This window comes from Apodemus sylvaticus, chromosome 18 (genome assembly GCF_947179515.1).
Source record: "Apodemus sylvaticus chromosome 18, mApoSyl1.1, whole genome shotgun sequence".
NCBI classification, from domain to species: domain Eukaryota; kingdom Metazoa; phylum Chordata; class Mammalia; order Rodentia; family Muridae; genus Apodemus; species Apodemus sylvaticus.
In genome coordinates, this window is record NC_067489.1 from 70,251,906 (window position 1) to 70,264,068 (window position 12,163).

The window sequence follows — 12,163 nt, forward strand, 5'->3', positions numbered from 1 at the left end:
GAGCCATTCACAGCTCCTACTCCTGGGACGTTGCCAAGCGAACCCCGCCCACGCTCCCCGGGCCGCTCCCACAACTAGGCCACGCCCACTAGAAAACCTGTGGTCCAGACTGGATCTGCCCAGCACATCCGTGGGACAGGCGACTGAGCGAACCCCACGCGCAGCAGAGATCTCCACGGCGCCCAGGCCACACCTCTCTCGAGACCACGCCCACTCCTTTTCAGGCCACACCTACTCCTTTCCAGGCCACGCCCCCTTCCAGGCCCGCTGCACCCTGCCTTCTGCTCAGTCCTCTGTTGTCCGGCCACACTGTCAGCCTCCTGTAGCCCCCGACTGCCATCCCATCTCCCCAATACCCACCTCTGCCGCGTGTGGCGGCCATCCCTACCCCGCACCACACTCGGAGCCCACTACGCTAAGTGGCAGAGCGATGGGCCGGAGCCGGTCGGCTGTTCTCCGACCTCGACCCCTGCGTCCTCACCCGGCGCCCAGGATCCTCTCGCCCACCTGCCTATCTGAGAATGGGACGGTGACCCGAAAGTCCCCTTTCGCCCACTCCTTTCGCTATGGCTGCGCCCACCACCCCGGGCACCAGTGGCGCCCGCTGGTCCTGAGGTCCATCTGAGGGCGTCCCCACCCGACTCACAACTGGAAGCTCTCGTTATACTTGGGCGCCCAGCTGTTGTTTTTGGACTTGGTGGCGAACTTGCGTTTCTTGTCGCTGAGCTGAGGGCCGACGATGTTGACCTCGATGAACGGACGGAAGATGCCGGAAGTCTGCCACTTGAGGTCATTGGCAGCCACCACTGTTGGGGTAGAGGAAGTCTAGTGAGGGTCCCCGTGTGGCAGAGAGACTCCATTCCCCAGTCAGCCTCTCTGACGGGAGATGCGGAAGAGGACTAAGTCCTGGGGTCCCGTGGGGACTCCCGATGCAGCCCAGCGTGGGGCCGACTTATCTCAGGATGTTTCCATTTTCTAGACCACCAAAGCAAAACAATCCCCTGGCCCCGAGCTTCAGTGATCTGAACTTGGCTCCTTCCTCCCTCATGGGCCACTCACCCTTCACTGTGACCTTCTGCTCCCCAGTTCCCGGATGCGTGAACAGCTCCACGTGGACAGACACTTCACCTACAGGGTCTTCCACACCCGAGCCTGGGTGGGACAGGGAAGATGCCTGGTATGAACTAGGTTCTTCCCCACCCACCAGGAACAGCCTCGGTCTCCTCCCCCACCCTGTGCTGGCAGCCACAGGTCACACGCAGAGGCACTGAGGGAAGGGGAGGGGATGGCAGGTGCCACTAAGAAGCCAAGAGTCCTAAGTTGTGGGGTTTCGCTGCTTCGCTGTGTGACTTGAGGCAGGTCTCTTAACCTCTCTGAGCCAAGTGCATCTGCCTCGTTTTCTCCTGGGCTCTCCCTGCCTCCTGAGCCTGCTTCTGATTCTCTGATTCTTCTGATTCTCTGATTCTTCTGATTCTTCTGCCTCCTGAGCCTGATTCTCTCTGACTGTCAGTGCTGCCGACTATCTCGTGTCCCTTTCTCCGCTGTGTGTCCATCCAATCCCCTGTCCTCACTCCAGCCCTCGGCACTGGGACACAGAAAAGTCCTCACCGCGCTCGCTGCCTTCAAACTTTATGTGGAATCTGCCCATGTGTCTTTGCGCAGGCCTGGCTCAGCCCCGCTCTGACACCCGCGCTAGTAGCTTCCGGGTTTGGTTCTCCTCCCTCTCAGCCTCCAGCGCAACGGCACACACGGCCTGGCAGGCCCCACCCCACCTCTGCTCTGGAGCCTCCGAGGAAGCACTCGCATCTTCTTTCAGGGCCCCTCCCAACAGGTCCTGCGAGCCCATCGCCCCGCCCACAAGCCCCTCCCCAGCCTTCTGAAGTCTCCCGGGACGCCCCGCCCCTGACATGACAGCTTCTCTCACCCTGTCCTTACTCCAGATCGACTGGCGGACTTGCTGTGACTCAGAGAGGGCCGAGAGCTACAACGGTCCACACAGGGCGGTTCCTGCCCGCGAAGCAGCCATTGCCCTCGGCAGGGTCACACGACCCAGGCTGGACTAATAGGAACTCGTTCCTAATTTTTTCTGTAAAGTAGCCACAAAGGTCTCCAAGGATCCCAATTGGCCAAAGGCATTGGAATCTGCATCCGGCTATTCCGGAGTCAGCTAATCTGTGTGTGTGTGTGTGTGTGTGTGTGTCAGCCACGTGTACGGCTCCTCCCACGCATTGCTAAGTGTCATGCTGCTCTTGAGCACGTCCACAGGGCCTGGGGACCTGCGGCCACCAGCACCTCCCCAAACCGCCCCAGCCCCAGGCAGCTCCCCACTCCCAGGGCACCCCATGCACGGGCATGGCAGGGAGGAGCGTGTGGAAGGCAGGTGATCGGTCATCAGAGGTCCGTCCAGGTTACCTGCGCTGGACAGGAAGTGATGGGGATGGGGGAACGGGGTGGGGGGTCAGGAGGCTTCTGCGCTCATGAAGAGGGCACTTGGCCGCAGCACCGCCCACCCCAGGCGGCCACCCGTGTCATCTCAGGTACCTCCCCAGTCACATGCTCAGCCCCTCCCCAGGCCAATGCTTCTGCAAGCTCAGTCCGGGCCAGAGGTGGGTGCTGGGGAGTTAGACGTGGTGGGTTAGGTAAAAGGTCAGATCATGGCCCAGGCTAGTAAGAAGGGAGGAGGGGCGGGGCCGGCCCCCACCCCAGGTTTGCTGGCTCCACCAGGAAGGGGGGCTGCCGCACCCTCCACCCCCATAACCCATAACCATAGGGGTCGTAGGCTGCCTTGACCCTCAGCCATAGGGACCCTGGCCAGGATGCAAGGTTTTTTTGGATGAGGGCGGGTGTGTGGCCCAGATGGGCGGGAACACGTGATCCCCCACCTCAGCCTCCCAAGCACAGGGACCACAGGCCTGTAAATGTCCATCCTGGTTATTCCTGCTTTCCAGGTGACAGAACGGTGGCTGGGGAGGCCACTGCAGAATGGCTGACCTAGGATCTGAGCACACTTCACTCTTTAGGATTTTTTGCGCTTTTCTGGGAATGGAGGTCTCAGGCCCAGCCTGGGGTGCGTGTGGCTTGGTGGATGGGATGGGGACCCCTTCCCTGGGTGGAGCCAGCAAGCAGCCCTTCCCTGTGTGTGCGCGCGCGAGCACGCGACCCGTGACCCGTGCGGGAAGGCCGGGGTCTTACTAGCCGGGCAGGGGGAAGGGCGCAGGCACCGGGCACCGCGTGCGGGTGGCGGGCGGCGTAGGCACGTACCCATCTCAGGACAAACGTCTTCACTAAGGGTAAACCTAGTCCCCTTTCCACCATGGACTGACCAGGATGGACAGGGAGGGAGGAGGAGGGGGAGTGTATGTGGTGGGAGCGGAGGGAGGCGCAGAAAGGGGGCAGCAAGTGACAGGGAGAACAAGAGAGCGAGAGAGCGAGAGCAAGAGAGAGAGAGAGAGAGACAGAGAGAAAGAGAGACAGACAGAGAGACAGAGAGAAAGAGACAGAGACAGAGAGCGAGACAGAGAGAGAGAGAAGGGGAGAGAGAAAGAAAGAAACGTCAGTGCAGACGGACAGACAGACAGACAGCCTCCCACTCCGGGAACACTAGGGACACCAAAAGCAACAAGAACAGGAGGGGAAACTGAGGCTTGGGGGCCATGGATAACAACCTTCTCCGTTCCATCACAAGAACAAAGCCTGAGCTCACCAACCCCTACCCAGGGGCACCTCTGGGGTAACACTGAATAGGGGTCCCCAGAAAGAGAAATGCTAGGACCTTGGAGCCCGGCCCTGTGGCCTCAGCTGCTGCACAAGAGCTCAGAGGGACGGGGACAGAAGCAACACAGACAGACAAAAGGGTCCGGGGAGATCTGAGGCCCAGCACCTCCTAGGTCCCCACACCTCCCAGGGCCAAGTCCTTGAGCCTCTTAGAGCTGTCAATCATTCCACACGCGGAGGCCCCGCCCCTAAGGAAGAAGCCACTCCTTGAATCCATGACACCGGATGCCACTTGGAGCTGTCAATCATCCCTTATTCTAAGGGTACCACAGAAGTCCCGGCCCAGAGTCAACCACCAGGTCCCGCCCCTCAATGACAGTCACTCCGTGGCCCTGGAAACTTTAAATTCCTGGCTTCTAGAGTCAGTGAGGTCCCCTCCTACGGCTGTCCATCAGCCCTTGTTTTCTTTGTCTTGAAAACATCATCTTTGGCGGCTAGCTGTCGGATGCCCCGCCCCCACCGGGGTCTGTACGTCACTCAGGGGAGGGGCCTGCGGCTGGGCGGGGAGACTGGCGGCCCGGGAGGGAAGCCCGGAGTCCCTTACCCTGCGCTGACTGCGTCTGCACGAAGGTTTTGATGAGCAGGTCGGTGGCCTGCGTGTAGAGCGACAGGGCGTAGCGCAGGGACTGGAGGTCCGGGCTCTTCTCCAGGAAGGTCTTCTTGAGGCCCACGCCTCCCGCGTGGAAGTATTGCTGAGGGTGGACACAGTGAGGCTGCAGATGGCTCCCCGCGCCTCTGCTAACCAGCACCTCTCACCTCCCCATCTTCACCAGGCCACGGCCGCCCCAGGACCTTTGTATTTACCGTGTGCACAGGTGGAAAGTCCGTCCCTGCAGGCTACCCACAGACGCTGTAAACTCCTATGCGCCCCTCAAATCTCACTTCCGCATGCCCGCCCGCCCTTCAAGCCCTCGGGGGCTCTTCCCTTACCTTGATGGTGTCCAGGGCCAGTTCGACCACGGCGCACTGCTTCGGGGTCAAGCTCTTGGCTTCTTCTCTCACCATGTGATCCTGTGGGATGGCGGGAGGGGTGAGGTGGGCAAAGCGAGGTGGGCAAAGCGATCGGCGATCGGCATCCCTGGGCAGCCCAAGCTGAGCGTCTCTTTCCATTACACTCGAGGATGTTTACGTGGGGCTCGGGTCTGGGACTTTTGCCTCCTGTTCTGTCCCTAGCCTTTCTCTTGAGATCTGCCTCCTCACCTTAAGTTTGGAGAGCTGGCCCAGCTCCTTGGCAGCATTGAAGATCATTTGTGTCCCCTGTGGAAAACAGCAGGCGGCTCGGGTGAGCGTGTGCGTTTTCTAAATGCTTCCCCCATCCCGAGCGGCCGCCTTGGTTCCTGTCCAAAGGTTTAAACAATGCTGGAGTCCCACGCGGGGACAGGGGCTCAGCAGCCCCAGTGAGATCCCGGGCACACTGCACCTTGTTGCAGGAGAAACCTGGTTCTCTGGGGACACTGTCCGCCCTCGCATACCCACCATGGCCACAGTTGGAACATAGGAGAAGCAGGCACATGGTCGCCTGGCCGTGTGTGTGGCACTGTGACGGAGGGGACAGAGATGGGCTGGTGAATGGCATGGGTCCTGGGCCGAGCTGCGTATTCAGGGAGCCACCCTGGGGGAATCTCCTTTCCCCTAGCCACTCCTCCCAGGGGACTTTGAGCATCAGGAAGATTCCTCACATACTGGCATCTGCACATACTCCTCCTCTCCCAAGGTGCCCACCGGATGCCAACCATGGCGATGCAGAGCCAGGCAAGCCTTGGCGAGAACTCTGGCCAGGCCGTGCAGGCCTGGATCGGTGACTTAACCCCTCTGAAACTGCTAGCCCTTTAGATGGTGGCCACAGCCACCCCGTGGCCTTGAAAGGATGTGTAGTTTCTTGATGACTTGTCTGCTGTCTTAGTCTCATCACAAGTAATGCCTGGCAGACTGGGCCCCAGCCTGAGATCCTCCACAGAACGGCAAGACCTCAGGCCTAGCCTTCTCTGGGCCTGGTGTCTCCATGCTAATTAGCAGCTTGTGGGAGGGAGGGAGGGAGGGAGGGAGGGAGGGAGGGAGGGCTCCACCAGCTAAGATGGCCCAGGCTGCTAGGGCCTGCTTGGGCTGTTTAGAGCAGGCTGTGTGGAGACACCACCTGTCCCTGTGACTTCTTCAGACTGTCACTCTGTGTGCTGTTCTGTCCTGCTGGGGATGGAAAGCATGGACAGAAGCCACAGTCTGGCCCTGAGAGTGTTCAGCAGGCATTCTCCTGCCGCAACACATGAGCCAGGGCCCTGTAGGCTCAGGGTTCCCTGAGGCTGTGAGCCGGAGTTACCACAGTCCACCTGTCTGGGCCTCAGTTTCCCTTATTGCACCCACCTGTGCTACAGTGCAAAGCGGGGGCCCTCCTGAGCACCTCCACGCCTCCCACTGCCCTTCCCTACCCACCACCAAGCAAGCCAGACAGACAGAGGAAGAAGAACTAACAGACAGGGCCACAGGACGCCCCCGACAGCACAGACCACAGAGAGGAAGGGGAGGGAGGAAGAGGGATGGGGTGGGAGCCAGACAGACAGGGAGAGGCCAGGCTTACGTCTGAGTGGCTTGGCAGTTTCACCCTGCCCTGTGGAGAGAACCAGGTGGAGGTCAGAGTTCTGATGGGTGTTGGGAGGATACTCAGTGGGACTTCCCTGCCCCTTGGAACCACAGGGTGAGCTCCCCCCAGTCACTGAGGTGGATACTAGCTCCTCCCGGCTGAAGCATCTGTCTTTGTCTGTGAGTGTAAACTCCTTGACCACTGCACATCCTGGGGACACCTAGAAGGCTATAACCCCAACTACAGAGAAGGCAAGGAGAGAGAGGGCTCTAGGTTTCTGCACCCCGCCACATGCCCAAGCCAGTGTTGGGGAGGCCTGAAATGCCCTGATTAGTCCTGCAAGCTCCAACCAAGTGCCTACACACACACACACACACACACACACACACACACACACACACACATGCAAGCACACAGACACACACATACACACACACATGCATGCATACATAGACATACACATGCACACAGAGACACAAATGCTTGCACACTCAGATGCACACACCCCAGGCAGACACACATACACACGCAGGCAAGTACATGTATGCACATAGACACACACTCCAGACCTGCAGACAGATTCTGCAAACATTTAAACCAATAAGAAAAAAAATCCTCAATTCACACATTCAGGAACCTCTCAGGCCAGAGCACACAGCATGCTTTGCATGATGACATGCAAACTCACACATCTATGACCACACCGAGATGCACAGCACCCCAGGAGGGAGAGCTGCCTGGGAGTGGAAATACCCTATGCTCCAGTCACAACACCGAGACCCATTCAGGACACGGAGAGGCCCTGATACATTCATTCTGTGCAATCAAGTTCGCAGCCAAGCAACTGCCCACGTCTGGCCACAGCACTAGCTCCTTACAATAAACATTCCCTAACGCAACAAAAAATCCGCGTCTCAGTGCAGGGCCATCCAGGATGTGGTCCTTGGAGGACACCATAGATATCAGCTGCGCCTGGGACTGAGGGACAGGACTGTGCACCCCCCCTGCCCGCCCCCCACTGTGGCCTCAGCTGCCTTCCTAAGCACCGAGGAGCCACAGGAGCACGCGCCGGACGCCCGGACCCCGGCAGGGCAGGCCGAGGCCCCCGTTACCTTTTCTAGGCCCTTGCCATGTTTTCTCAAGAGGGAGCCCTGCAGAGACAATGTCACACGGAGGTCAGCACCCAGGAGAATCAGTCTCCCATGTGGGGACAGGGGGCTGCACTGGCTAAGGGGAACGCTGGGGAGTGTGGAGGTTCACTCCTAAGAGACAGGGGAGGGAGAGGAGGGAGAAACAAGGTGTATGATCCAGAGAGAGAGCAGGGAGGAGGGAGGGGAGGAGGGAGAAGGGAGGTGGGGTGGGCGGGGGGGGGGGAGGAGGCTAGAAGACAGGGAGGAAGAAAGTGAGGGGAGAGACAGACAGGTAGGTGGAGGAATCCGGGAAGAAGAGGGAGAGGAAGGATAGGGAAGGAGGGCGACGGAAGGTGAAGGAAGGGGTGGGGGAGGGGAGAAGAGAGCCAAGTAGAGCCCAAGGTAAACAAAGGCCACTGTCAAAAGTAAGCTATTTCCCTCCAAGGTACAAAGAAGCCTGCTGGAGCCTGCTGGAGCCTGCTGGAGCCCAGACCAGCAGAAGCGCTCCCACTCTGCACTGAGACGGATCCCAACTGAAGCGGTGGGTCTCTAAGCCACGGCCTAGGCCAGAAGGCAGTCCTGGCTCTCCTTACCAGATCGACTGCACTGAGATTTCCCTCAGAGGGCTGTCATGGAGGTAGGCTGAGACAGACACTGTCTAGTGTTCCTTTACGGTGTGCCTGAAACTACAACCTGGGCACTGGGCGTGATGCCACGCTGTGCCCTCCGGGAAGGTGAGTTTGGGGCAAAGTAAAATGTTATGGTGGCCTCGTCTGACCCACAGAGAGTTGTTGGAGGGGGTGATTTTACTGAGGGGCTGCGGGTCACTGGACAAGAGTTTGGATGCCATGATGGCTTCCTTTCACTCTGGAAACTCAGAGAGGCCTGGTATGGAATCGCAGTTCTTTCCCATTCCCAGAAGCCAAGGTTGGGAGTGTCTCCCGGGTCATGGTCTGGACGGAGCAGTGACACCCACACTGCCCGCAGAAAGCCCGGGTCTCCCAGCCGGGCCTCCACGGGTGTCGGTGTGTGCGTGTGCACCCGGGGGGTCATGGGAAGGCGCTGAGCAGGCTGCACAGCAGACACCGCGTGGGAGAGCGAGGAACCCACCCCTTGTCTGCTCTTGAGACTGGGTGGCTTTTCATCCAAAGGACAGGGACAGGGTTGGACAGGAAGTCGCAGGCTGACAGTGTGGATGTAGGTAGGCCCTGCTTTTGAGTCTGGGAGGGGTGTGGCCTCCAAGCCCCACCCCTCTTGATGCCCCACCCACCAGCACACAGATACAAAGTCAAGATGAGAGGAGGAGGGGGCACTGGGAGGGTGGGGGTGGCCCCAGTCCAGACACATAGCGAACGAAAAGAGACGATGGACAGACAGACGGACAAACGGGTCTCTACTTACAATCATCTGCCAGCCGGATGGGGGTAGGGTGGGGAGAGGGGAATAAGTCACTGTGAGTGGCTCTGGGCAGACACCGAGGCGATGTCGCCCCAGCCCAGCCCTGGCCTTGCCCAGAGGACCGGTCCTGGGTGCCTAGCTACAGGCACCTGGCTGAGGCCTCTCCACCCCTGGGCGTCCTGCCGCCAGCCCTGGGCCCTCAGCCTGTGTCATCAGTGTCTCATGTGCGGGCACATCTGGCTCTCCATCTCGGATACTCCCAAGCTCCTCCCCGGATGTTTGGAAGACCGGGCTTGAGCTAGCCTGGGCTCTGATACCAGCTCTGGCTTCCCAACTGTCCCCGGTTCACCCTTGGTGACACCTGAGTGACCTTCCTGAGCCCGGTGTCATTGTCCTGACCCCCTATCTTGGAGGCGCCACATCCCCTGGGCTTCCCTCATGGAGATGGCCAAGTGTGCTGGGCCAGGCGTCTCACCGTCTGGTCTGTGAGCGGCGGCAGGACGATGGTCTTCTCCATGGTGTTCATCACCAGCTTCCACAGCTCCTTCAGCACCCGCTTTAGAACCGTCTTCTCACAGATTTTGGCAAACAGGGTGAGGCTGGGGGTGAGGCTGAGGTCAGAGAGAGGGGCCACCACCCTCTGCACACAGACTTGGCACCGAATGGGAATGGAATGTGCAGAGAAGGCAGACGTGGGGCTCTGGAGAAACGCCTTGGTCACATGGTACAGTGGCCGTGGAGTGCTCAGGGCAGCGTGGCCAGATATTTAAATATGAAAGAACACTATGTAGTCAAGGGAAATGGGAGGCCTGGAGACCATGACACACGGGAGCTGAGGCCATGGCCAAGGACAAGGGTGGACAAGACAATTCCTGATGACTGGGGTGACTTGAAGAGAGGGACAATCTGCCAGCATGGACTTCCCAGCTGACCCCTCATCTACCAACCTTACTGCCAAATTCACTACCATTATCCCCCAAACCACCCAGTTATCAATCCATCCACCCACTACCCGCCCATCACAAATCCATCCACTCACCTACCCACCTCTCATCCATCTACCCATCCATCTACATATCCCATCCACCCACGCACCTATCCATCCATCCATCTACACACCCATCCACCCACCCACCCATTCATCCATCATCCACCCATCCATCCACCCACTCATCCATCCACCCACCCATCCACCCACCCATCCATCCACCCACCCACTCATCCATCCACCCACCCACCCACCCATTCATCCATCATCCACCCATCCATCCACCCACTCATCCATCCACCCACGCATCCACCCACTCATCCATCCACCCACCCACCCACCCATTCATCCATCATCCACCCATCCATCCACCCACCCATCCATCCACCCACCCATCCATCCACCCACCCATCCATCTACCCACCCACTCATCCATCCACCCACCCATCCACCCATCCATCCACCATCCACCCACCCACCCATCCACCCACCCACCCATCCACCCACCCATCCACCTATCCACTCATCCAACCACCACATCCATTCCCCCACCCACCTGCCAAGGACCTGTCCACCATATTTTAAACATCTGCCCTCCATCCACCCTTCTAAGTATTTTGTGACCCAGCCCGCCTCATGCGCATGCCACTGGGCTATCATGCCACCCGCCACCCACAGCAGCGGCAGGCAGCGTGCCTGCCCTTCTTCCCCTCCCCCTCCTCCTCCACACCCCCTCCCCTCTCCGCCCTCACTTGCTGTCCAGCAGATCCATGATGGGCTGTAGCACATTGTCTGCGTCCTGCGCTACACTGCTGCAGGCGCTGGCGGGCACGTTGCCCGTGCCCTTCACCTGGCTCAGGATGTCACCCATCTGTCTGACACACTCCTCAATGTGTGGCTGGAAGCTGTAGACACAGCAGAAAGGCACTCAGCCCAGGCTCTGTGTCCCACGCAATGAGAACACAGCTCATTGTGGCCTGGGTCCCCAGCACTGGAGGCAACGGCACCAAGGAGTCCAGATGGTGGGCATTCGCGCCTGAGACTCTCTGTGGCTGTCAGGCCAGAATCCCTTGTCTTCCGGTTCACTGAGGCCGGGACTGGTTAAGTGACTCGGGCACCCCTATGGCCGTGCTGTGGGAAAACGCCATCTGACTCTGCCCTGGCACGAGCCCATCAGAAGCCCAAGGCCTCCCTGCTCATACGTCCCCGTCCGGGATGTGCCACCCACCTGGTGGCAAACACGTGGCTGAGCTCATCCAGGACGTTGTTGAGTTTCACCTGCAGCTCCTTCAGGGTGTCGCTGGCCTCCGCGTCCAGCTGAGGGACGAGCTTGTTAACACCCCGTCTTCCCACACCCCAGGACAGTGTCTAACGGGCTGGGGAAGGCGGCCGGGGCAGCAGGCCGCTGTGGTGGACTGCAGTTCACACTCACACCTGCTGTCTGTGATCTCAGGAGTGGGGGATGGGGCAGCCCCCCTCATCCTGGTGCCTGCCCCCCCTCATCCTGGTGCCTGCCCCCCACCCACTCATCCTGGTGCCTGCCCCCCCTCATCCTGGTGCCTGCCCCCCCTCATCCTGGCGCCTGCCCCCCACCTGCTCACCTGGCGCCTGCCCCCCTCACCCTGGCTTCTGCCCCCCACCCACTCATCCTGGCGCCTGCCCCCTCTCATCCTGGCGCCTGCCTCCCCTCACCCTGGTGCCTGCCCCCCCTCATCCTGGCGCCTGCCCCCCCTCATCCTGGCGCCTGCCCCCTCTCATCCTGGCGCCTGCCCCCCCTCACCCTGGCGCCTGCCCCCTCATCCTGGCGCCTGCCCCCCCTCACCCTGGCACCTGCCCCCCCTCATCCTGGCGCCTGCCCCCCACCCGCTTATCCTGGCGCCTGCCCCCCCCATCCTGGCGCCTGCCCCCCACCCGCTCATCCTGGCGCCTGCCCCCCTCATCCTGGCGCCTCCCCCCTCATCCTGGCACCTGCCCCCCCAGCGCCCCCCCTCATCCTGCTTCCCACCCATCCTGGCACCTGTTCCCCCCCACTCCCCCTCCCCGTCCTGGCGCCTGCCCTCCCCCCTCTCATCCTGGCGCCTACCTCCTTTCCGCCCATTGCCTCAAACATCTTCTCCAGCTGCACCCGGAGCTGCTGCGTGTTGTTCATGAGGATGCAGGGCTGGGAAGAGCAAAAGTCAGGCTGGCGACTTCCCACCGCCTCCTGGGGATCGGAGTGGGGGTCCCCAAGGGGGTGGGAGGCAATAGTTCGGGACATGCATGAGCTGGGGAGAGGAGCCCCTGGGCCCGGTGGAGCAG

The 12,163-nt window shown here is 60.4% G+C and overlaps 1 protein-coding gene across 1 annotated transcript in view; it reads right to left on the reverse strand.

Annotated features, from left to right (window-relative positions):
• Positions 1–12,163, reverse strand: part of Unc13a (unc-13 homolog A) — a 39,945-nt gene that overhangs the window by 1,095 nt on the left and 26,687 nt on the right. The window contains exons 30-40 of the mRNA XM_052162147.1: positions 11,949–12,026; positions 11,094–11,182; positions 10,618–10,770; positions 9,353–9,476; positions 7,462–7,500; positions 6,347–6,376; positions 4,975–5,031; positions 4,705–4,785; positions 4,319–4,466; positions 1,060–1,152; positions 647–806 (exon numbers count right to left, since the gene is read on the reverse strand). Coding sequence (XP_052018107.1) covers positions 647–806; positions 1,060–1,152; positions 4,319–4,466; positions 4,705–4,785; positions 4,975–5,031; positions 6,347–6,376; positions 7,462–7,500; positions 9,353–9,476; positions 10,618–10,770; positions 11,094–11,182; positions 11,949–12,026 — 1,052 coding nt within the window. The remainder of the gene's footprint in view (positions 1–646; positions 807–1,059; positions 1,153–4,318; positions 4,467–4,704; positions 4,786–4,974; positions 5,032–6,346; positions 6,377–7,461; positions 7,501–9,352; positions 9,477–10,617; positions 10,771–11,093; positions 11,183–11,948; positions 12,027–12,163) is intronic.